The 26761-nt window shown below is 43.4% G+C and overlaps 1 protein-coding gene across 2 annotated transcripts in view; it reads right to left on the reverse strand.

The window, feature by feature from the left end:
• Positions 1–26761, reverse strand: part of ST6GAL1 (ST6 beta-galactoside alpha-2,6-sialyltransferase 1) — a 180933-nt gene that overhangs the window by 44624 nt on the left and 109548 nt on the right. For both annotated transcript variants that reach the window (XM_066347667.1, XM_066347666.1), the window contains 2 exons: positions 19526–19661; positions 13564–14190 (listed from right to left, as the gene is read on the reverse strand). In XM_066347667.1, coding sequence (XP_066203764.1) covers positions 13564–14140 — 577 coding nt within the window. In that variant the 5' untranslated portion in view covers positions 14141–14190; positions 19526–19661. The remainder of the gene's footprint in view (positions 1–13563; positions 14191–19525; positions 19662–26761) is intronic.

Raw genomic sequence — 26761 nt, forward strand, 5'->3', positions numbered from 1 at the left:
CCTATCTATTTCTCTCTCTGACTCTCTCTCTGTTTCTGTAAAAAAAAAAAAAAAAAAGTCTGTCAAGTGAATAGGAGAGGTTTTGGAAAGGTAGAGTATTTAGTGGGCTCCGTTGTTCTAGAGCTCCATCTCTGGTCCTGTAAAAACTTCCTCTGTAAAATAAGGATAGTTATTTTTAATACCTGAATAGTTGGGTTGCCCCTCAAATAGTAAGGGATTAATAGTATATTAGGGGTTAACTACTATATACTCATAGCTTAGAAAATAAGTTATAAGTAGGGAATTTAATCTTTGCTTCATGTCCTTGCAAGTATAAGGAGTTAAAGGATTCAGTAATAATAATTCTTAGCAAGAATAAATAGCCTTTCTCATGAACAATATAATTCTTGTTTTATGTCCTTCTAAGGAACATAGATAGGGAGTTGTTTTGCAGGGTTCCCAAGGACTCAAGATTCCAGTGCCCTGGAGACAAAGTTAAAGAACACCTGTAAAACCACCATTCATATGGAACAAGTATCCTGGGGGACACTCTTGCATAAAAGGTCCCAACCACCTGCATTATACTATGTGACTAACTGCATGCTCAATAATTAATACTAACCTACCCCCAAATATATAAACTGGCCAGTCAGCTGAGACTGTGAAAGCACTCTATCAGACCTGAGTCCTCTGCCTTTTCCAGTTGCTAGCACCTTGAATTAAAGATGCTCTTATACCTACTCAGTCCCTGTCTCTCATAAATTGGCAACAGGCAACATGAATCCCAGCTTGTTACAATAACAAAATATTGGCAAAAGACTGACAAATCCACTCACCCATTTTTGAAAAAAAAAAATTTTTATATTTCTAAATACATTTCACTCTGGTGGGAAAAAGGAAATGTGGGCATCATTGATTGATTTCAAGGTCATGCTCTGTTAGGTGAATCAAAAATATATATTGTCCCGGCCCTGGCTGGTTGGCTCGGCGGTGGAGCGTCAGCCTGGCGTGCGGGGGACCCAGGTTCAATTCCCGGCCAGGGCACATAGGAGAAGCGCCCATTTGCTTCTCCACCACCCCCCCTCCTTCCTCTCTGTCTCTCTCTTCCCCTCCCACAGCCAAGGCTCCATTGGAGCAAAGATGGCCCGGGCGCTGGGGATGGCTCCTTGGCCTCTGCCCCAGGCGCTAGAGTGGCTCTGGTCGCGGCAGAGCGACGCCCCGGAGGGGCAGAGCATCCTCCCCTGGTGGGCAGAGCTTCGCCCCTGGTGGGCGTGCCGGGTGGATCCCGGTCAGGCGCATGTGGGAATCTGTCTGACTGTCTCTCCCCGTTTCCAGCTTCAGAAAAATACAAATATATATATATATATATATGTATATATATATATATCTCGTCCCATTACATTCCCTCGTTGGAAGGGAAAAGATTTAAAACAAACATTGATTAGACATCCCTGCCGTCTGTGCAGAAGCTTTTACTCTGAGAAAGGAAGCCACCAGCTGGGTGAGGTTAAGAACAGATAAAGTAGCCCCAGTCTCTAGGGCCATAGTGGCTTCCCCTTTTATGGTAATTTCAACATTTCCTTAGGCCTGATCTGTGGTGGCGCAGTGGATAAAGCGTCACCTGGAACGCTGAGGTCCCCGGTTGGAAACCCTGGGCTCCCCCTGTCAAGGCGCATATGGGAGTTGATGCTTCCTGCTCCTCCCTCCCTTCTCTCTCTCTCTTTCCCTCCTCTCTCTAAAATGAATAAATAAAAAAACAAAACAAAACAAAAAACCAAACAAAAAAAAAAATTTCAACATTTCCTTAATTATCAGTGAAGAGAAGGGGAAATGACCTCAGAGTAACCCTATTCTTGCTTCTATTTCTCTACTCTTTCTAAATTCCTTTGTTTCCTATAATCCTCCTTAAAGTGACCTGGCATTCTACAATAAAGACAGGCTCCTCCGGTCAATCATTCCTACTCCAAGACAGATGAAGTTCTGATTTTCTTCCTCATAGATAAGTTTGGCTGTTGTAGACCTTCAAATAAGTGAAATAATATAAAATGTATTATTTTGGACCAGGCTTCTTTTGCTAAATTAAAAATGAATAATAATAAGACAGACTCCTCTACAGGAGTTTCCCAGCAGATTCTATTTAGTAGTTCTGTTCTTTTGCTCCCAGTAGTATATTAATTGAAATAGGTCAAAATAGCTATTATATTTTTTTCATTCAAGATCATATTCTTTAACAGTTAAATTAATTCTCTTGCAAACCCATCAGGAAAATCTTTAGGTAGATTCCTTAATTCTGTTTCCAGTCTAAGGAATGTATGTGATTGCTGTTCCCCTCTGTCTAAGACCAGCCTTTCTGGTTTTCTATTCTGAGTGTATGTTACCTGTGCTACGTCTATGAGCTTCTAATTTCCTATCAGGATAAGTACCCCATTCATTCAGTTTAGTTTTAGAGCCAGTTTTTCTAATTTTGCATGCAAAAAAAAATTAATTTAGACATCAAAATAGTTTTACTTCAGACATCTTAAGTTGGTATCACTTCTAGTTAAATCTTCTCATTTCTATAAGTACTCCGTAAAGGATTCCTATTAATTGTATATCTGTGGTAGGCAGTTAGACAGACAGGAGCTGAGCAAGGACAATGGGCCAGGTAAAGAGGTCACCAGGGTGGAAAGCCCCAGGTGCCTCGCAATGGAAAAAACTGAGAAAACAGGGACTTGCTGCCAGGGCGACCTTTCCTTCCCTAGCATATCTCTGGTCATGCAGCTTAGACCTCCTGCCTGAGAGAGGAGAAACCAGAAGAATGCAGAACAGGAGGGCCTGCAATGTCTGGAATCTTACGCTCAAGCCAGTGACCTCAGTGTTTCAGACTGAGGGAGGAAAGGCTGACTGAAATAAGTCTGAAAAATAACAAACCACAGCTGTGGTCCTTGCTTGTTATCAGTTCCTTGAAATGAACTCACAGCTCCAGCAAGAAGAATAAGTAAGAATAATATGACTGTCCAGGGCAGACCCTCCAGTCTCCTCTCTTACCCCCTCCCCTCCCATAGACAAAAAAGTCATGTAGGTCTGCAAACAAGAAAGTCATAGAAATCAGGCACTTGTCACGTAAGCTAAAGCTGTAAAGGTATATAAGATGTAAGAAATCTAACTTCAGGGAGCTCATGCCTTTGGTGCTACCAGCCCCACGTGCTCCACTGGCTACAAATAAATCTTTCTTCCCCCTTGTCTGGGTGTCTTGTCCCCTGTTTGGGGCTAATTCTTGTTATATGATCTTTCAAATCACTAGTCATACAATTCGAATCCTCCTGTCATACTGCTAGTCATGTGGGTTAGACCCCCTTAGAGGAAGGACAAACAAAGGGGCCAGAAAATAGCCCGAAGCATTAAGCCCTCAGGACAATGAGGTTCTAACCCACATCCAACATGTCTAGGCTTTAGTTGCGTTATAAACGCCAGGCACAGAAAAGCAGCGAAACCAGACAAATGATACCACTGCTGACATCAGAACCAGCTCCATTGACTAATGACCCCCGGCCTGGCAACAACTCATCAATAGAGACCACAACCCTGAAAGGACACGCCTGGAAAGCTGATGAATATTCTTTTGGGAACCTCTCCTGAGACCTCCAGATAAATACGCTCCAGCAGGAGGACCCAGTATAGCTCTCCCTAAGGAGCAAGCCTGCGCCTTTCCCCACTCCCTTGCACTTTTAGGCAGTTCACTGCCTTTCTCCTGAGTTCTAACATTCCTTCTTTTGCTTCTGTAACTTGTTTTCTGAATCTATTTCTTCTACCTCCATGACTTTTTAAATAACCTTTCTCTTATATTTATATGAGTCTTGGCTTCGAGTTTTTTCTTAGCCAGAACCCAAGTACCAAGGTTGCTGAACCACGGTCTGATCTGACTGCACAGGTCTAACACCTGCTGCTGTTTTTGCTATTGCCAACAAATCTGCAGGAGTATTAGTGGGGGCTGGGAGTTTCCAGCCTTGAAGGCATGATTTCCCATGTTGATATTAGTTTATTTTGAGATCTGCAGTTTGAACAAATGCTAAGGATATTGAAGAATCCTTAGATAGTGATGTATCTAAGTATCCATAGATACTGAAGTATACTGTTTGTGAATTGAGTGAGATCCAAGTCATCTCAAACCCCATTATGTGTCTTAGTTTCTTTCCCCGCTGTCTAATACAGTCACGAGGACTCGGAGCACTAAGCAACCTACCTACCTTTATGTGCACGTCCCGGACAAATCAATTATTTAATTACCATTGAGTTGGAATTCCCTACGAGGCTCCTGCATGTTGTGAGAGTGCCCTCTGACACCTCCACAAAGATTCTTAGTTGCCTACGAATGCCCAAGACTTGAGCTGGAGGGAGAAAGTGCCCTTTATCTTCAGAGCCAAACAAGTTCAGACTCTCATTTATCGACAAAAGGTTTTCAGATTCTCAGAAAGCAATTTCAATTGAAAAGCCAAAGTTAAAAAACAGCTATCCATTTTCCTCCTCCTGTCCTGAATTACCTCAACACTTAACCATTAGCTTTACTTCAAGGATTAAAAAAATAAATAAAAGCTCAAAGAAAGTCAGCCTCTTACCTTAAAACAGGGAGATCTGGAATTCCAAGGGAAACTCCCCAAGTCCACCTGATGCAAAGCAAGGAGCTGGTGGGATGCAATGGACCCTGCTGGTACCAAGCACAGGTCCAGGCCTGCAAGGTGGTCATGGGTGGGCCTCCTTGGAATCCTGCCACAATAAGAATCTGTGTCACAGCACCATGTTACCTGTGGTGTTGACAGCAAAACGATACCTGTTGTTACCAGCAAATTTGAAAGCTACAGAGGTAGAAGTGAGCCAGCTGGGCTGCGCAGGCTCAGGAAACAAGATCCCATCTGGATCACCAGAAAATGTTATCAGAAAGGGTAGCTGGCCCTTAACAGGTTTGCCTACAGCTAAACGGTAGTGTGTGGGTCTCTGACTGTGTGCAGGAAGGAACTCACAACACAAGTCCAGGTGACTGGGAGTACATTTACTAAAGCTGGGGGCAAAGAAACAAGGGAGGGCTTGGGAGAGAAGCAGCAGCAGGAGACAGCCTAGTCGGGGCTGCTCTGGCTCACTGAGAAGTCAGAGGAAAGGGGGCCTTGGAGACAGGCTCAGGGGGTGAGCCTGGGAGGAGCTAATGCTAACCATTGCCTCCCTGGTTGCAAGTCTTGCGGGACCCCTTAGGGTTCAGGAGATGCAGGCCTGTGGGAGAAGGAGATGAGGAAGTGAAAGCTGCAGGTGTATAGTCCTAGGAAGAAGAGCGCAGGCTGAGTCCTTTGTTTTGAGGGTTTTTAAAGGCTGAAAGTTTAGACAGCGTTTTTTTATTTTTATTGTAAGAGACAGACAAGACAGTAAGGGAAGGAGATTAGAAGCATCAACTCGTGGTTATGGCACCTTAGTTGTTCACTGATTATTTTCTCATGTGTGCCTTGAGGGGAGGGGGCTCCAGCTGAGCCAGTGACCTCTTGCTTAAGCCAGCGAGCTTGGGCTTCAAAGCCAGTGACCATGGGATCACATCTATAACCCCACGCTTAAGCCAACAACCCTGCAATCAAGCTGGCGAGCCCACACTCAAGCCGGCAATCCCACACTAAGGCCGGAGACCTTGGGGTTTTGAACCTGGGTCCTCAGTATCCCAGGTTGACACTGTATTCACTGTGTCACCACCTGGTCAGGTGAGAAGGTCTTAAGGGAGGTCTCAATAGAATGTTCATCAGCTTTTCCAGGTATGTCCTTGCAGGGTCATGGTATACACTGAATGGACAGTACCAAGGCATGGTATTAGTCACTACAGCTGATCCTGATGTCACCCACCTGGTTTTACTATTTTTCTAGGCCTGGAACTGAAATACAACTGAGGCCTAGATGTTATCTTTAGGGAGGTGACCTGCATCCAGTTGTAAATTGCTCAGCTAGTTTGTTCAGCTAGCTATCAGTCTGTTTCTTCATTTTATTTGCCGAGGAATTTTCCTAACTTCTTACTATCCTGTCTCACTCATTGTGACGTTCTGGCCACCTTCCTGGCCTCATTTCTCAGCCCTCTCTAGCCCACAAGAAGCCACATTCCAGCCAGACAGAACTATCTGTGACGCCCAAATGTTCTCTGTACTTTTTCCCGTGCAGCTTTTGCTTCTCTTGCTTTTGCCTCAACTTGAATGCTCTTCTTCTTTCTTCTAGAAGTGCACGTGAGCAAGAATATCAAGGAATTTTTCTTAACTGACAAGGGATACATCATACCAAAGTTTACTACAAAGCTACCGTCACTATGAGGCACAAGAGTGGAAGGACTAAGTATGAGGGCCTTTGAGTCAATGACTCAGTTTCATGTCCCAGTGGGCTGTTAACCAGACTTTAGGCTTGCTGTAACCACTTTAGACTTGATGCTTAAGTAAAATGGTAACAATAATGGTACCTACCTCCCAGGACTGCTGAGATACTGAAAAGAGCAAGCAAGGCATTTTAGGTATATAGCAGGATACAATAAGCATTACTATTATTGGTTATAACATTTTTAATATGCTATTGTTTAAAATAAAAATTCAAATAATATCTGAGATACTTTACCTGTATACCTATCAAAAATCATTGAAAATAATTGAGCCCCTCATTGGCTGGTTTATGGGAGTGCTGGAGACACAGTACATTATTACAATTCCTCTAATAAACAATTTTGCAATGGACAAAAAAAAAGCCATAAAAATTATATTTGGTGGCCCTGACTGGTTGGCTCAGCGGTAGAGCATCGACCTGGCATGCGGGGGACCCGGGTTCGATTCCCAGCCAGGGCACATAGGAGAAGCGCCCATTTGCTTCTCCACCCCCCCTCCTTCCTCTCTGTCTCTCTCTTCCCCTCCCGCAGCCAAGGCTCCATTGGAGCAAAGATGGCTCGGGCGCTGGGGATGGCTCCTTGGCCTCTGCCCCAGGCGCTAGAGTGGCTCTGGTCGCCGCAGAGCGACGCCCCAGAGGAGCAGAGCATCGCCCCCTGGTGGGCAGAGCGTTGCCCCTGGTGGGCGTGCCGGGTGGATCCCGGTCGGGCGCATGTGGGAGTCTGTCTGACTGTCTCTCCCTGTTTCCAGCTTCAGAAAAATACAAAAAAGAAAAAAAAATTATATTTGGTTTTCTAGTCTCAGTGCTGAGGATATTTCCCCTTGGGAGGGCGGGAGTAGTCACTTATGTTATCTACCCTAAAACCATGTCAGCAGTATTATTTGTAAAAGCAAATCATTTGAAACCATCTGATTTATTCAATAGTTGGGAATAGGATAGACAAATTCCAGGTCTAGTGTGAAGGTTATACTGCCTGGAACTTACAAGTCTTCAACAAGAAAAGGCCTTTCCCTTCTTTCTTTGTACTCTATGTTTCTGTCTAGTATTGTTGATAACTAAATCCATGAATGAGTAAAATTAAAAATGGATGAATTCCTTAAAATATGTGTTAAAATTTCCAGAGCATTTTATTTTATTTTATTTATTCATTTTAGAGAGGAGAGAGACAGAGAGAGAGAGAGAGAAAGAGGAGAGACAGAGAGAGAGAAGGGGGGGAGGAGCTGGAAGCATCAACTCCCATATGTGCCTTGACCAGGCAAGCCCAGGGTTTCGAACCGGCGACCTCAGCATTTCCAGGTCGACGCTTTATCCACTGCACCACCACAGGACAGGCCCTTAAAATATGTGTTAAATAAAATGTCCACAGGATAGATTTTATGAAAGGCAGAACATTTGAAGACTAAGATGCAATTTTTTTACAATATATGTCAGGATCAAAGTCCTTCAATAAAGATACATATTTAAAATTATAACTTCAGTCAAGAGAAAGAAGTTATTTTAATTACTGTTTAATTTAATCACTTCAAACCTTTACAGAGTGCATTAAAATAAATAGCATAGCTCCAATTCATGAAAGTATCAGGTTGTGCCTTAAACTGCAACACAGGGGGCAAGGGAGATGTTGAGGGGAATATGGGGGAGGGGGTATGCATTGGGGGAGACACTAGAATCTAGGTAAACACAATAAATTAAAAAAAAAAAAAAACTGCAACACAATCCCAGCCAGGCAGATTTTGATAACTTGACATGAAGATGATCAGCTAACACCTAGAATGTTCTAAACATTACTATGATAGAGCAAAAATGGGGAAGAAGTACTTGAAAGTAACTAAGTTCCATTATGAATGAACAAAAATCAATGTAGTTTTTAAATATTTTTTTTTAGACTTTATACCTTTTAGAGAGAGAGAGAAAGACAGAGAGAAGGGGGGAAGAGCAGGAAGCATCAACTCCCATATGTGCTTTGACCAGGCAAGCTGAGGGATTTGAACTGGCGACCTCAGCATTCCAGGTCGACGCTTTATCTACTGAGCCACCACAGGTCAGGTCACATGTAGTTTTTAGAAAACTCAGTCCAAAAGAAACCGAAATAGCAAAGGTAAAGGTGGGACTGGTTACACTGTCGGCTTTTATTAGTAAATGCTGCCTATTTAGAGAGGTACAAAATGTGATCTCATCACTTCTTTCTGCTCTAGAGAATCCAGTTTGAGTCTACTTTTCTTCTTTTGAGAGACTATGCTTGGTTTCAAACCATATTTCCTGGCAGTCATATGCAAGAAATAAAAAAGGAGACATATGACCTCACCTGGTCCAGTACCTTCAGTAGCTGGACAGAGAGCAACACTTCCTGTGCCTTATTTTCTTTAGCCTGATTCATTTCACAATAATGGAAAACACATTTTCTCAAACTAAGGAAACTTCAGAGTCTTACACAAGCCTGTACTGTGTCTTGTACACATCTGTAATGATGGATATTCTAGCTTTATTAACTATGAAGGATTTCAAGAAAAAAATATTTATATTTAGCAAAAGAGACAGACAGACAGGAAGGGAGAGAGATGAGAAGCATAAATTCTTCGTTGTGACACCTTAATTGTTCATTGATAGCTTTCTCATATGTGCCTTGACCAGGAAGAGAAGGGCCTCCAGCCAAAGCAGTAATGCCTTACTCAAGCCAGTGACCTTGGACTCAAGCCAGTGACCTTGGGATCATGTCAATGATCCCACACTCAAGCTGGCAATCCTGCGCTCAAGCCAGCAACCTCAGGATTTCAAACCTGGAACCTCAGTGTCCCAGGTTGGTGATCTATTCACTGTGTCACTGCCAGTAAGGCGCAAATTGATAATATTCTCACCAATGACTTTTAACCTTCTTTTGGGTCACATACCCCTCTGAGAATCAACTGAAAGCTAGAAAAATGCATAGATCAACATACACACACACACACACACACACACACACACACACACACACTATGCAGACCTAATCCACAGATATTTTCACACACAACTTTAGGGATTCATGAACCTCCTGAAGGTAGTCCACACTATTCAAATTAAAATTTTCTGTCATTATTTGCAGATGACATAGAACTATAAAGAGAGAATTCTAAAGATTCCACTAAAAAAAACTACTAAAACTAACAAATTAATTCAATAATGTAGCAGGATACAACATGAATACTCAGAAATCAGTTGAAATTTTATACACCAATAATGAACTATCAGAAAGAAATATTAAGAAAACAATCCGGCCCTGGCCGGTTGGCTCAGTGGTAGAGCATCGGCCTGGCGTGCAGAAGTCCCGGGTTCGATTCCTGGCCAGGGCACACAGGAGAAGCGCCCATCTGTTCTCCACCCCTCCCCCTCTCCTTCCTCTCTGTCTCTCTCTTCCCCTCCTGCAGCTAGGGCTCCATTGGAGCAAAGATGGCTCGGGCGCTGGGGATGGCTCCTTGGCCTCTGCCCCAGGCACTAGAGTGGCTCTGGTCCCAACAGAGCGATGTCCGAGAGGGGCAGAGCATCGCCCCCTGGTGGGCGTGCCAGGTGGATTCCTGGTTGGGCGCATGCGGGAGTCTGTCTGTCTCTCCCCGTTTCTAGCTTCAGAAAAATACAAAAAAAAAAAAAAAAAAGAAAATCCCATTAACAATTGCTCAAAAAAAAAAATACCTGGGAATAAATTTAATCAAGGAGGTAGAAGATTTGTATTCAGAAAATTATAAGGCACTGAAGAAGAAATTTAAGAAGACACAAATAATGTAAGCATATACCATGGTCATAAATAGGAAGAATTAACATCATTAAAATGCCCATACCACCTAAAGCAATCTATAGGTTCGATAGAATTCCAATCAAAATGCCAGTGGCACTTTTTATAGAACTAGAAAAAATAATTCTGAACTTTATATGGAACTACAAACGAGTTTGAATAGCAGCAGCCACCTTGTGAAAAAGGAACAAAGTTGGAGGTATCACATTATTTGATATCAAACTGTAGTTCAAGGCTATAGTAATCTAAATAGCATGGTACTGGGATAAAAACAGACACATAGATCAATGGAACAAAATAGAGACCCCAGAAATGCACCCATGCCTGTATAGTCAGTTAATCTATGACAAAGTAGGCAAGAATAAACAATGGGGTAAAAACAGTCTATTCAATAAATGATGTTGGGAAAATTGGACAAATACATGCAAAAAAATAAATAAAACTAAGCCACCTTATACAAGAGTAAACTTCTTACACCATATACAAGGATAAACTCAAAATGAATTGACCTAAATGTAAGACCCGAAACAATAAAACTCTTAGAAGTAAACAAAGATAGTAGACTCTCTGACATTGCTCTTAATAGTATTTTTTTTCACTGTATCTCCTCAGAAAAGGGAAACAAAAGAAAAAATAAACAAATAGGTCTACATCAAACTAAAATGTTTTGCACAGCAAAATAAAACATCAGCCTGATCGGGTGGTGGCGCGGTGAATAGAGCATCGGCCTGGATGCAGAGGACCCAGGTTCGAAACCTCGAGGTCGCTGGCTTGAGTGCGGGTTCATCCAGCTTGAGCACAGGCTCATCAGTTTGAGCACATGGTTGCTGGCTTAAGCAAGGGGTCATTCACTCTGCTGAAGCCCCCTAGTCAAGGCACATATGAGAAAGCAATCAATGAACAACTAAGGTGCCACAAAGAAGAACTGATGCTTCTCATTTTTCTCCCTTCCTGTGTGTCTGTCCCTATCTGTCCCTCTCCTTGTCGCTCTCTTTGTCTGTCTTTCTCACACAAAAAAAGAAGAAACCATCAAAAAAACACAAAGACAACTTAGTTATTGGGAGAAGATATTTGTAAATGATAAACCCAATAAGGGGTTAATATCCAAAGTATATAAGGAACTCATACAACTTTAACACCAAAAACAAACGAACAAAAAGTCAATCCAACTAAAAAATGGGCAGAGGACCTAAATAAACATTTCTCCCAAGAGGACATAGAGATAACCAAAAACATATGAAAAGATGCAACATGGATAATAGAGAAATGCAAATTAAAACCACAATGAGATATTACCTCATACCTGTCAGAATGGCTATCTATCATCAATAAGTCAACAAACAAGGGTTGGCAAAGATGTGGAGGAAAGGGAACTTGCACACACTGTCGGTAAAACTACAAGTTGCTACAGCAAATACAGAAAGCAGAATAGAAGGTCCTTAAAAGAATAAAATTAGAACTATCTTATGACCCAGCAATTCTACTTCCAGGTATTTTTTTTAAGAAACCCAATGCTAATTTTAAAATATAAATAAATTTTATGTTCACTGCAGCATTATTTATAGTAGTCAAAATATGGAAGCAACCTAAGTGCCCATCAACAGATGACTGGATAAAGAAGAAGTGGTGCATATATATAATGGAATATTACTTGACTATAAAAAATACAATAAAATCTTACCATTTGTGCCTTACTAGGTAGTGATGTAGTGGATAGAGCACTGGCCTGAGATGCTGAGGACCCAGGTTTGAAACCTAGAGGTCGCCAGCTTGAGCGTGGACTCATTGGCTTGAGCACGGGCACACCAGCTTGAGCACGGGATCATAAACATGACCTCATGGTTGCTGGCTTCAGCACAAAGGTCACTGGCTTGGGCAAGAGGTCACTGACTCAGCTGAAGCCCCCTAGTCAAGGTACATATAAGAAAGCAATCAATGAACAACTAAGATTCCACAACCACAAGTTGATGCTTCTCATCTTTCTCCTTTTCTGTCTGTCTGTCTCTCTCTCGCTACACAAAAACAAACAAACAAACAAAAAAACTTATCATTTGTGACAACATGGATGGACCAAATGGTTTCAGTTATTTATAGAATCTAAAGAACAAAATAAACAGCCTGACCTGCAGTGGCACAATGGATGGAGCATCAACCTGTAATGCTGAGGTCACTGGTTTCCCAGTCAAGGCACATACGAGAAGCAACTACTATGAGTGGATGCTTCCCATTCATCCCCCTCAATCTCTCTCCTCTGTAAAATCAATAAGTAAAATCTTTAAAAAACAAAAGTAAAATACACAAACAAAACAGAAACAGACTCATAGATCCAGAGAACAAACAGGATTTCTCTAGGTAAGGTAGGGGTTGGGGCATTAGGTGAAAATGATGAAGGGATTAAGTATCAATTGGTAGTTACAAAACAGTCCTGGGGATGTAAAGTATAGCATAGGAAATATAGTCCAAAATATTGTAATAACTGTAAATGGTGCCAGGTGGGTACTAAGGAAAAATAATAAATCCTGCTCTAATTTTTTTTTTAATTAATGAGAGGAGGGGAGGCAGAAAGACAGACTCCTGCATGTGCCCCGACCGGGATCCACCCAGCAAGCCCCTTATGGGGCGATGCTCCACCCATCTGGGGCCATTGCTCCATTGCTCAGCAACTGAGCTATTCCAGCACCGGAGGCAATGTCTTGGTGCCATCCTCAGTGCCCAGGGCTAACTTGTTCGAATGAGCCATGGTTGCAGAAGGAGGAGAGAGAGAGAGAGAGATAGAGAGAGAGAGAGAGAAGGGGAGGGGAGGGGTAGCGAAGCAAATGGTCACTTCTGTGTGCCCTGCCCAGGAAACAAACCCAGAACTTCCACACTCATGCCAGCACTCTTCTGCTGAGCCAACCAGCCCAGGGCCAAATTCATTCTTTTCAAATAGAAAAGCTTAAAAATACCTGGGTAGTTGAAGCCAAAAGAGGCAACCTGTAAATTTCACGGACTAAAATAAAGTAGAAATCTGTTCTTCAATTGTTTTTAGATGTCAATTATAGCATCTTACTTATATCAGTAAAACACCAATATTTAAAACAGATAAAAAATAAAGCTATTCTAATTTATAAAGATCCTGGGAGACTGGAATTCCATCCTTTTAGCTGCACTGAGGCATCTCTGTCTCTTGGGCAATTGAAAAACACTGACTTGGGGCTGCTCTGATAGTCCACAGAGACTTTCCACAGCTACTCCAAATTAGGTAACAATTTCATGTTCAGAGAACAATCTTTGTAGAGAGAGAAGGAAACATCAATTTGTTGTTCCACTTATTTATGCATTCATTGGTTGGTTCTTGGATGTGCCCTGACCAGGTATCGAACCCGCAACCTTGGAGTACTGGGATGGTGCTCTGACCAACTGAGGGACCTAGCCAGGGCTCCAGATAACAATCTTAACACCACAGAACCCACCTATTTCTTTGCCTAGTTGAGAGGACTTCAGAGATCCCGCTGATGAGACAACAGCACATCTGCCCCATGGCCCAGCCTTGGTCGTAATGTTCTCCTTGGGCAGGTAACCCTCCCATTCAGAGGTATTGAAGGGAAAATCTGTGGCCTCTACCATGGATACATTCACTTGATCCCGAAGGTGGCAACACAGGGCCTCTGCACTGAACTTGACACCAGGCCCTGGCCCCTTGTAGGACACATTGTACTTGTTCATGTTCAGATAATTCCTCCAGATCTTCCGCAGTCTGGGGATAAGGTTTTTGGAAGAGCTGTCTTTGTCCCACACCTGGAAGACGGGCCTTAGCTTGGCTGGGCCCCTGGAACTGCTGAGGGCCTGGTTGCCATGGTGGAGGTCCTGGGTGCCAGACCCCACGGCAAATTTCGCCAGACGCCTTATCATCTGGTATTCCTCGGTTTGCCATTTAAGGGAATCGTAGTAACTCCCTTTCTTCTTCTCCTTCCACATACAGATGAGTGCAAACAGGAGAAAGGCCAGAACACAGCAGCTGAATTTTTTCTTCAAGTTGGTGTGAGGCATAATGAAAGATGCATTCGAGGGAGCCACTCTGTTCAGAGCTGGAAACAAGCCTAAGAAAGGTAAGATAAAGCAAACATGATGTAAATGAAATCTCCAAGTGTGACCAGCAGGAGGCAGGACAATGGGGCTAAGCATTATAAATAGATTTATAATGACAAACTTAAATTCCACCATGTCTGTAGCTCTCAGAAAAATAAAAATCACTCTCAGTTTGGGTTCTGAATGTAAAAAGCCATTCTCAGACACTTCCTGCCTACTGTGCTTTCCACAATTCCTTTACACACCCCTAATCTTGGCTTCCTTTTGTCTTGGTCTAGCTCCCCCAGCTGCACTCTGAGCTTCCTGGGGTCAGCAATCACATTGCATGCATCCCGGGTTCCTAGGCCTTACACTCTGTTAAATGAGGGCATGCATGCTTGGAGAACTAGAAGAAAAAGAAGAGCAGACTAACTGGTCTATAGTATAAGAACCCAAACTCCCTAAAATCTGAAGGGGCCCAGCATCCCTTTTTTTTTTTTTAATTTTTTTTTTTATTCATTTTAGAGAGGAGAGGGAGAGACAGAGAGAAAAAAGGGGGGAGGAGCTGGAAGCATCAACTCCCATATGTGCCTTGACCAGGCAAGCCCAGGGTTTCGAACCAGCAACCTCAGCATTTCCAGGTCGACACTTTATCCACTGCGCCACCACAGGTCAGGCCCAGCATCCTTTTAAAATGGCCAGAAAGCGATCTCTCGCTATAAACAGTGCCTTAGCTTTGTGATGCATCTCTCTTCAGGGGTCCCCAAACTTTTTACACAGGGGGCCAGTTCACTGTCCCTCAGACCGTTGGAGGGCTGCCACATACAGTGCTCCTCTCACTGACCACCAGTGAAAGAGGTGCCCTTTCCGGAAGTGCGGCGGGGGCAGATAAATGGCCTCAGGGGGGCGCATGCGGCCTGCGGGCGGTAGTTTGGGATGCCTGCTAAATGGTGTTGGACTCCTAAGTGAGAAGAGTAAGCATTAGCTTCACAACAAAACATTCAGTTTTATGAAGTGCCTTGTAAGAATGCTATCAAGTAACAGGAGACTGGTTTACCCGGAAATAAAAACAAAGGTGAATTAAGCACGCAAGATGTTATTTATTTCATTTACTGTTACCATGAACCAAGGCCACCCTGATCTACAATTCCAGTGAGCACTGCATACCGTATTACCCTGTGTATAAGATGCTCCCACATATAAGATGCACTTTAATTTGGGGACCCAAATTTTGAAATAAAAAAAGGATTACATAAAGTTACTGAACTCAAGTTTTATTCATCATAAAATTCATACAACTCCTCATCACTGTCAAAATGCAAGTAAAAAATCTACAACCACTGTATAAGATGCACCCAGTTTTTAGACCCCAAATTTTTCGGAAAAGGGTGCGTCTTATATATGGGGAAAACGGTACATGACAGTCTAATAGGAAGGGCATCTCCTGAGCTGTGCAGAGTATTCTCCATTTTATAGAGTAGCCATACGAGCTTCTGAGAGGTCAAGAGAAGCGCCGTCACAGAGCTGAGTAAATGGTAGCACCAAGGTTCAAATCCAAGTGCACCTGATTCCATAGTCCATGCCCTTCTTACTACATCCTGTACAGAAGTGCTGAAAGTTCTGGAAAATGGATTTCACCAAGAAAATAGAGCCTGAATAGTCCCCTTTATCTCTGGGTAGAGACCTACTTTATTTTCCCAGAATTTATTGTGTGACTGAATGGAAGATGAAAGCACTTTGACCTCAAGCAATGTCTGTATCTTTTGAATAACATTAAACTCTTTCCTAAATAAATGGGTTTATTTTCCATAATAAGTATAAGGAATCACCACCGGCCTTTAGCTAATCCACCAGGGATCTACAGTCCCTTCCCACAGAGCCTGCTCCTAAATACCAGAGGTAAGGTGGTAGGAGCACTACACAGGGCATTTAGAAAACCTGCATTCTCATCCCCATTCTTTTTTTAAGACTTTATTTATTCATTTTAGAGAGGAGAGAGAGAGAGAAAGAAGAGGGGAGGAGCAGGAAGCATCAACTCCCATATGTGCCTTGACCAGGCAAGCCCAGGGTTTCGAACCAGCAACCTCAGTGTTCCAGGTCGACGCTTTATCCACTGCACCTCCACGGGCCAGGCCATCCCCATTCTTGAGAGCCCAGATAAGTCACTTAACCTCTTTGCACCAGTTTCTCTTTCCGACCTGAGGAAATTGAGTTTCTTAGTGCAGTAATCATCTACTGTGCAGGAGTCATCTCTTCCCTACCTCACTTACAGAGTGCCGGGAGGACAGAACGAGGAACAGAAGAGAACAGCCCCTCAGCATGAGGGTCGTGTGGAGGCAACACGGGGCCGTGGACAATGCCAGAGTGCAGTCAAGGCCATGACTCGTTAACTTGAGCTTCAGGTCCTTCATCTGAGACTTTTTAATTTCAGTGGCATCCGAACCATTCTTGGAATCCACTGGTAGTATCAACCAAATAGTGCCTCCCACCATCCCTGACCTCAGAAACCAGTAGCTCTGGGGAGGATGGGTTCCTGTCTTGGGCTGCAGAAGTTTTGAAAATGATGAAATGTACACAGAGGGAGAATTATTCAAACTTGAAACCAAGAAATGAAGAAGTGAGCTTGTTGCATCATCAGAAAACTGAGAAACTCAATTTCTCCAGACAACCAACATAGCTAATCACAGGACTATGACAGCTGAAGAACTAGAGAAGAAGGTAAGAAGCAATCTCTCGTTTAATTTTTACTCTAACAGTATGAGGTAGATATGAACTATCCCATTTGAGGAAATGAAGAAACTGAAGCTAGCAAGGCCACAGGGCTTCTCTAAAGTCAATAGCTCAGCAGTGCTACAACCAGGGTTCCAACCCAGGTCTCTCTGACTCTAAATGTTACGGTCTTTTGCACTAAAAGGCCAGGCATTTGCCATAAAGGACAGTGAAAAGTCAGTGTTGACCAAAGAGAACTCAGAAGTCAGGGTCACTGGAGAGACACCTCGGTCTGTCAGACAATCACAGAAAAACCCCCTTACAGTTGCACCCCAGCAGCCAGCAGCCGCGGGCACAGTTCACCACTCAGGTGGCCCTTCCACAGTGATTATACTGAGCCCCAGTATAAACCTGCAAGGTAAGGAGGACAAATTTTTTTTTTTTTTGTATTTTTCTGAAGCTGGAAACGGGAGAGACAGTCAGACAGACTCCCGCAGGCGCCCGACCGGGATCCACCCAGCACGCCCACCAGGGGATGACGCTCTGCCCACCAGGGGGCGATGCTCTGCCCCTCCGGGGCATCGCTCTGCTGCGACCAGAGCCACTCTAGTGCCTGGGGCAGAGGCCAAGGAGCCATCCCAGCGCCCGGGCCATCTTTGCTCCAATGGAGCCTTGGCTGCGGGAGAGGAAGAGAGAGACAGAGAGGAAGGAGGGGGGGGTGGAGAAGCAAATGGGCGCCTCTCCTGTGTGCCCTGGCCAGGAATCGAACCCGGGTCCCCCGCACGCCAGGCCGACGCTCTACCACTGAGCCAACTGGCCAGGGCAAGGAGGACAAATTTTATTAGCAACTAAAGAAACTGAGAATTTTCTTTATATAAATAATTTTCAAAGTTGCATGAGTGATTTGGAAATAGTGGAGTTGGGACTTAACTTTTATGTGGATGATGAAATGAAACAGAAGGTAGGAGACAGGCAGCGGATTCACTCACTGTCTGGAGAGCTAAGGCTCAGAAGGGACCGGTGTTGAGCCTCCTGCCAGCACCTACTCTCCAAGGTTGAGTTTCCCCGGGAAGAAGAGTTCAGCCAAGTAGCCTAGGCACAACATAGTCCTGCAACTTGAAGACAGCCTCAGCCTAGGGCCTGTGCCCTCGCAGGGCCCCAAGGCACTCATCTGAAACCTCCCAAGTCTCTTGAATCCCTCCCTCTGTTGAGGCCCCAGCTGGCTGGAGCTTCTTCTCATCATAGGCATTTCAAGCTTCAAGAACGTTTCTCATCTCTCAAGCTACTTGAGACAAGGGACTGAAGAAGTTTAATCTAAGCAGCCCAAACTGAAGAAAAGAGGTAGAAAATTTTTTTCTCCCCAAATTCTTTGAGAAATTACACCCAGTTCTGAATTTTCCAACACACTAGGGCAGGGGTTGGGAAACTTTCTGGCTGAGAGAGCCATGAACGCCACATATTTTAAAATGTAATTCCGTAAGAGCCATACAACAACCCATGTACATTACACATTATCCGATAAAAATTTGGTGTTGCCTGACCTGTGGTGGCACAGTGGATAAAGCATCGACCTGGAATGTTGAGGTCGCCGGTTCAAAACCCTGGGCTTGCCTGGTCAAGGCACATATGGGAGTTGATGCTTCCTGCTCCTCCCCCTGTTCTCTCTCTATCTCTCCTTCTCTCTCTCTCTCCCCTCTCTCTCTAATAAAAGTGAATAAATAAAAAATCTAAAAAAAAAAAAAAATTTGGTGTTGTCCCGGAGGACAGCTGTGATTGTCTCTGGCCACCCGCAACCATGAACATGAGCGGTAGGAAATGAATGGATTGTAATACATGAGAATGCTTTTTATTTTTAACGTTATTATTATTTTTATTAAAGATTTGTCTGCGAGCCAGATGCAGCCATCAAAAGAGCCACATCTGGCTCGCGAGCTATAGGTTCCCGACCCCTGCACTAGAGTGACTACTTAATCTTCCAGGCCTTTACCCTGTTGCAATCTGTCCCCTAGTCCACTTGCCTGGCAGTCAGACAGCTTGACTTTTCTGCCTCTTCCCTCCCGTGGGGCCCACCTCCCTTTTAGCACTATTCCATCTGCTTGGATCTAGTGCTTGCTTTTCACACTGATCCCTGCAGAAGGAAACTCTTCCTGGCTCATCTCTGAAACCCCAGTGCCTAGTACAGTGCCTAGAAAACAGGGGGTACTCAATAAAGGGTTATTGAACAGATGGGACTGTGTCAATGAATCCTTACAACCCCTATCACACTGCTAGAAGAATACAATAAGAGCTCACATTATAACCTACAGAGAACAAGTCAACACTAAACCAAGAAAGACTCCCAGCCAAACTGAGCCTTCTGCCTCCTGCCTCAGTCTACCTTTCACTACATGCACAGCACCAAAAGCAGGATATGGCACATAGTGGGGCTCAAAAAAGGTTGATTTACAGAATAACTTCAAATCTTATAATGTATAGCAATAGGCATAGCACCTATCCTCATCCCCCACTGAATCAACGTAGAAAGATAAAATGCATGAAAGAAACAGCCAAGTTGAAGCCAACCATGGAGACCTGTGACCTGGCCAGCACACTCTACCACACCATTTTTCATTTCCCTTTGTTTCCTCCAGAGCCCACACCTCCAGGTGTTTTTTTTACCTGCTTCTGGTTAATCCCTTTGGGGCTGCAGGCCCTCCAGGTCCTCAGGATCTGGCACTATTCTTCATGGGAGGGATATCTGCTGTCTTGGGTCTGGGAGTCAAGGCTCATTTTTTTCAGGATGAAGAAAAAGCATCTGCAAAGGGAAAAATAGCAAAAGAGAGAGAGAGAAAGAAGGTAAGAGTTGTTTTCCAAAGGGGCAGGGTTAAAAATTAACAAAATAGATTAGTGCCTGTTCCCAGTGTGGGCCCTGGTCTAGACTATGGCTCAGTCCAGGAATCCCAGAGAGCTCAGAAAAAGAGAGGCACGAGCCCTTTGCAGGTACAGTGCCCTGAGTCCAGGAATAGCATGCAGAGCCTAGAAATAGACTGGTACTATAGAGATAAAACCATGCTAGAAAGATCAAGCAGACACCACAGGTAAATCTGGGAGGAAAGGGTTGTTTAGTCACTGGTTTGAGAATACTGTACATAAATAGCAATTTGGGGAAGAGAGGAGGCAGCTCATCTCAAAATAAACTCTAGACAGACTTTTAAAAAATTATATATTATCAAAGAATATTTAATAAAATGTGGAAGTTTAACTATATAATGTTAATATAAAATATAGGTTATAGCCTTGCCCGGATAGGTTGGTTGGTTAGAGCATTATCCTGAAGCACAGAGGTTGCTGGTTTGATCCCTGGTCAAGGCACATACAGGAACAGATTGACATTCCTATCTCTCCCCCCACCTTCCTCTCTAACTAAAATCAATCAATAAAAAAATTTTTAATTAGGTTATAAATAGTATATACTATCTAAATACGAAAAAATACATTTTAAAAAATGGTCCTGGCCAGTTGGCTCAGTGATAGAGCATCAACCCAGCAGTTGATGGATATCCCGGGTTCAATTCCAAGTCAGGGCACCCAGGAGAAGTGACCATCTGTTTCTCTTCCCTTCCCATCCCCCTTCTCTCTCTTTCCCTCCCACCTCAATGGCTTGATTGATGCGAGTACTTTGGCCCCAGACACTGAGGATGGCTCTGTGGAGCCTCCACCTCAGGCACTAAAAATAGCTCAGTTGATTCAAGCATCAGCCCTAGCTAAAGGTTGCCAGATGTATCCCAGTCAGGATGCATGTGGGAGTCTGTCTCTCTATCTTCCCTTCTCTCCCTTAAAAAAAAGAAAAGAAAAATGCACATGAGGAAAAAAAAAGGAATTAAAAAACACTCCCTGGATGGTAGAATAATGTGGTTTCCTTTTTTATAGTTTTTTGTATACTCAAAATTTCTAAAATGTAGATGCATTACTCTTAAAGTTGAAAAAATATTATAAAAATGTAATTTTTTTTTCTTTTTCTGAAGCTGGAAACAGGGAGGCAGTCAGACAGACTCCCGCATGCGCCTGACCGGGATCCACCCGGCACGCCCACCAGGGGGCGATGCTCTGCCCCTCTGGGGCGTCGCTCTGTTGCATCCAGAGCCATCCTAGTGCCTGAGGCAGAGGCCACAGAGCCATCCTCAGCGCCCGGACCATCTTTGCTCCAATGGAGCCTCGGCTGCGGGAGGGGAAGAGAGAGACAGAGAGGAAGGAGAGGGGGAGGGGTGGAGAAGCAGATGGGCGCTTCTCCTGTGTGCCCGAATCGAACCCGGGACTCCTGTACTCCAGGCCGACGCTCTACCACTGAGCCAACCGGCCAGGGCATAAAAATGTAATTTTTAAAAGCTAAAAATACAATTCTAGATTTGGTAGCTCTTTCTTCTTTCTGATGGAATGTAGAAAAATAACAAGGAAAAGTTTAATAGAGTCAGTTGTATGAAAACCCCAATTTCTAAGCAATGAAAAATACTATAATAAAAAGGAAAGCAAGAGTCAAGGTATGCAAAGGGTTAATACAGTAAAAGCCTCTCAAAATAAACAGGAAATCAACATGATCAGGCAGACAAATCACAAAATAGAAAATACAATTAAGAACACATGAAATTATAATTAATCTTTAAAGAAATCCAAAAGAGGCAACTGGAAATATTAAGATATATGTCATACAGAATTTAGATTAGCTAGCAGTTATCAAAATAATAATAATAAAACTCATTTCTGGACAGGTTATAATGAAACTGGTATATTTCAAGGAAGCAAAAGAAATAAATTTAACCTTTTTAGAAAGCAATCAGGTCACAGAATTAAGAGTTAATGACTATTATCATATGTCCAGGGAAAAAGGCTGAATAAATAATTCAAAAAAGAAAAAGATCACACATTTAGTTTTCTTCACATGTAAAATGATTCCTTTCCTTACATAGTGTGGGGAGGACTGAAAGAAGATTAATGGAATAAAGAATGAGTTTTATAAAGCAATATGTACATGCAAAAAAAAAACTAGTTTTTAACTTCAAAATTATTTATAATGGTGAAAAATCTAAGGTTAACAACTAAGCTTCCTGCAATAGGAAAATAATTAAATGATGGTACATCCACCATTACAGAATATATGTGTTTGTGTGTGTGTGTACAATATTATGTGTAAATTTACGTAGCAATACAGAAGAAAATGCTTAAAATGTTATAACAAAAAAGTGAACAGAAAGAAAATGTTACCATCGTGAATAAAAGTTATGCATGTCCAAATACCCAGAAAAAAGGTACATCGTTGATACCTGATAACTATTAGGAGGTGAATTCTTATCTTTAAATTTGACTTATTACATTTTTTTTTTTTTTGTAATTTTCTGAAGCTGGAAACGGGGAGAGACAGTCAGACAGACTCCCACATGCACCCGACCGGAATCCACCCGGCACACCCACCAGGGGCGAGGCTCTGCCCACCAGGGGGCGATGCTCTGCCCATCCTGGGCGTCACTATGTTGTGACCAGAGCCACTCTAGCGCCTGGGGCAGAGTCCAAGGAGCCATCCCCAGCACCGGGGCCATCTTTGCTCCAATGGAGCCTCGGCTGCGGGAGGGGAAGAGAGAGACAGAGAGGAAGGAGAGGGGGAGGGGTGGAGAAGCAGATGGGCGCCTCTCCTGTGTGCCCTGGCCGGAAATCGAACCCGGGACTTCTGCACGCCAGGCCGATGCTCTACCACTGAGCCAACCAGCCAGGGCTATTACATTCTTATTAGATTAGTTGAGGAATTAAAGTAAAACTGTTGCCTGATCTGTGGTGGCGCAGTGAATAAAGTGTCAACCTGAAATGCTGAGGTTCCTCGTTCAAAACCCCAGGCTTACCCAATCAAGGCACATAGAAGCAACTACAAGCAGATGCTTCCTGCTATTCCCCACTTCTCTCTATCCTCTCTCTAAAATCAATAAATAAAATCTTTTTTTTACAGAAATCTGTATGTTTAAAGTAAAACTGCTGGGGACAATATTGAAAATATACTTCATCCTTGTATATCAACTTGATACACAACATTGAACTGTCCTCGAGGCCTGTCCTGAGAGATGCAAAATTAACAGAAGTAAGACGAAGCTATGGTGGCTAAAAACCGGCTTCCTTCCATAAAGTAGGAAGAAATCCTTCCTAGAAGACCTGGGGCGCAAGCTGAGGGAATTTCAACTTCTCATGACCGGGAAACAAGCAGGCAGGCCCTGCGCATGACCGACGGGGCAAAAGTTTAAGTGCTATTCTGTTCTTTGTCAAAAATTCCAGGACTTTCCTCATGAATTCAGAGAACCAGCTCTCTGGCAGCCTCCTGGTAGAGTCAGAAAATATCTGACAGCTATCCCTCTTTTCATGTCAGGTTAACTTCCTTTGTGGCATGAGAGTTTGTAGTGATGCAGTTATTCATATTTTTACTTGGTTATCTTTGTCTCCTATAAACAATGTAAATTCCATAAGTAGAAACCTTGTCAGCTTTCTTCACTACTATGTTTAGTGCCCAGTGAGTGTTTGGATAGGCATTTAATGACAATTTGTTGAGTGAGTTAATGAAGGAAGGAAGAAAGGGTTGCCAGCTCATTAGAGTTCTATTTCCTCAGGCATCATTAGTGGAAAGGGTTCTTCTTTTTGGCAGCCTTCCAGAAACACTGTGGGCAGTCACCTGCCCTTTGGATGAGACACCTCTCGCCTGTGAATGCTGGTTTACTGTCATCCACCCAAGGTGTGAGCTGCTAGGCCGTGAGACTTTTGTCTGAGTTCAATGCACGGACATCAGAGGAGTACAAAGAACCCATATCTTCCTTCCTTACATCAATAGCATCTGCTCAGAACAACTTGCCCTCTAAGAAGAAAAAGATCACTTCCCACTCCTGATATCCAAAAATCAACCAGTTGAAACAAAATTAGCACAACTGTCAATCTAGTTCTATTGAAGGTAATGGGGGCCTTCCAAAAGTAGTCACTGCTGCTCATGAGATAGTAGGAGTGATCTTTGACCAGCTGCAGAAGTGATAACAGAATCTGCAACTCTGTGGGGTAACTTTAGCAAACATGACAATAATAGCTACCATTTATTTAGTATTAGCTAAGTGCTAAGCACTGACTGTAGCTTAGGGGTTGAGTAAGAACCCTAGAATTAGACTGATCTGACCAAGAGTCCAAACTCTTGCTTCTCACCAGTTACATGACCCTCAGCAAGTTACTGAACACCCTAAGATTCAGCTTCTTTATCTATAAAATAGAACTGGAACTAATAAAAACAGGGCCTACCTCATAGGATTTTTTTAAATAGTCAAGTTAGAATACGCCCAAAGAGATTGCAATAGGGCCTGTGACAAATATTATGTCACTTCTCACCATCACTACTCTCTGGATACCATTACTATCCCCATTTTACAAATGAGTAAACTGAGACAGGGAAGATGAGTAATTTGCCCAGGGTAACACAATTACGGCACCCCACGTGTCCCATGTTCTGCCATGCCTCTGTAGTCCTGCATGTAGTGTTCCTTCGGCATGAGACGTTCTTTCCTACCCTGTTCACACAGGAGCACCCCCACTCAGCCTCCCACCCCAGCTCAAGTGTCCCCTGAAGCCTTTCTCAATGCCTGGTCTCTCAGTTCTTTAACCTCCTCAGCCACTCACTCCCAAGGTCATATCTCCAATCGTGTCATTTACAAAAAATATGCCCCCTCCATAGTCTTCATTTCAGACATACCCTCTCTAATCACCACCCCCCCTCCTCTCTGTAAAATCAATAAATAAAATCTTTTAAAAAAGATATAACAATTATATGCAATATGTAGATCTTTTTTTGAATTTTGATTTGAACAAAACAATATTGGGTACAAATGGGGATATTTGAATATAGATTTGATATTGTATGATATTTAAAAAATAATTGTTAATTTAGTTAGGTATAATAATGGTATTATTATATATATATATTTTTTTTTTACAGAGACTGAGAGTGAGTCAGAGAGAGGGATAGACAGGGACAGACAGACAGGAATGGAGAGAGATGAGAAGCATCAATCATTAGTTTTTTTCATTGTGCGTTGCAACACCTTAGTTGTTCATCGATTGCTTTCTCATATGTGCCTTGACCGTGGGCCTTCACCAGACCGAGTAACCCTTTGCTGGAGCCAGCGACCTTGGGTTTAAGCTGGTGAGCTTTTGCTCAAACCAGATGAGCCCGCGCTCAAGCTGGCGACCTTGGGAGTCTCGAACCTGGGTCCTCTGCATCCCAGTCCGACGCTCTTATCCACTGCGCCACCACCTGGTCAGGCTATATTATTATTATATAGAGAGTTATGTTTTTATTTTCTTTTTTTTTTTTTTTTTTTCATTTTTCTGAAGCTGGAAACAGGGAGAGACAGTCAGACAGACTCCCGCATGCGCCCGACCGGAATCCACCCGGCATGCCCACCATGGGGCGTCGCTCTGCCCACCAGGGGGCGATGCTCTGCCCATCCGGGGCGTAGCTCTGCCGCGACCAGAGCCACTCTAGCGCCTGGGGCAGAGGCCAAGGAGCCATCCCCAGCGCCTGGGCCATCTTTGCTCCAATGGAGCCTTGGCTGCGGGAGGGGAAGAGAGAGACAGAGAGGAAGGTGCGGCGGAGGGGTGGAGAAGCAAATGGGCGCTTCTCCTGTGTGCCCTGGCCAGGAATCGAACCTGGGTCCTCCGCACGCTAGGCTGATGCTCTACCACTGAGCCAACCAGCCAGGGCTGTTTTTATTTTCTTTTTAAGTATCCTGACCAGGGATTGAATCTGCAACCTTGGCAGATTGGGATGAGGCTCCAACCAGCGGAGCCACGTCAGCCAGGGCCAGTAGTTATGTTTTTAAAAAACCTATAAATGTGAAGTAGTTAGAGATGAAATCTACTTTCAGTAACTTGAGTCAAAAAATAAATAAAGCACATATGAAAAATGTAATGTGATTTTTTTTTAAATGTATTGAAATTAGACTATGTAAGCAAAGAACAAGAGTAATTTAGAGACTCCTCTTGGACAGTATTGCTTGGCAGAATTCGAAAGAGCTTGAAGAAAAAAAAATGCTATGGTAGATAATTGTTTGTTTTACTGAAATAATTAACTGGAAAAGATATATGACTCTACAAAGGTCACATAATTAGCTACTGCTTGAGTTCTAAATACACTCTATTTCCCTGTCCCTCCTGCAAAACCTCTTGACCTCCTTATTAACCTTCTAGCTCTGCCCTTTCTCTTTCCTTTACAGTAAATCTCATTGGAAGAGCTGTTAATAGTCACTATTTCCAAGTTCTCTCTTCCCATTCTCTTTTAAATCCACTCCTTCAGGCCTCCTCATATCCAGGAAACTACTGTTGTCTACGTCACCAAAGACCTCCACCCCTCCCTGCCGCTAGCCAAATGGTCAGCGCTCTGTCTTCAGCTGGTCTAGCCCATCAGCAGCACTTTATGCAGCTGCTCACTTCCTTCTCCTAGTTTTCAAAGCCTATACTCTCTTGGTTTTTCTCCATCTTACTGGTCATTTATTCTCAGTGGTCCCTGCTGCTGGTTCCTCCTCACCTCCCCACCTCTACATGATGACGTGCCCCTGGGCTCTGTACTTTGTCCCATCCACACTGCCCTCCACTGATCGTGAGCACCTTGTGGTCAGCTCCCCTCTACCCAGCCTGTAGTTTGCACTCAATCCTTGTTTGGAGATGTGCAGTAAAGTAAGTTCAGAAATCAGGTTCTCTCCCTGAGTTTCTACAGAAAGGAAGTCCTTAATAGTTTAAAATAATTAGAAAAAAAGAGGTAGAGTCGGGGGCATGGAATAAAACATTGTACTTACTTCACAATTCACACTATCATCCATTATCTGAAAGGAAAGGTAGCAGAGCAGAGAA

This window comes from Saccopteryx leptura, chromosome 8, assembly GCF_036850995.1.
Source record: "Saccopteryx leptura isolate mSacLep1 chromosome 8, mSacLep1_pri_phased_curated, whole genome shotgun sequence".
NCBI lineage: Eukaryota > Metazoa > Chordata > Mammalia > Chiroptera > Emballonuridae > Saccopteryx > Saccopteryx leptura.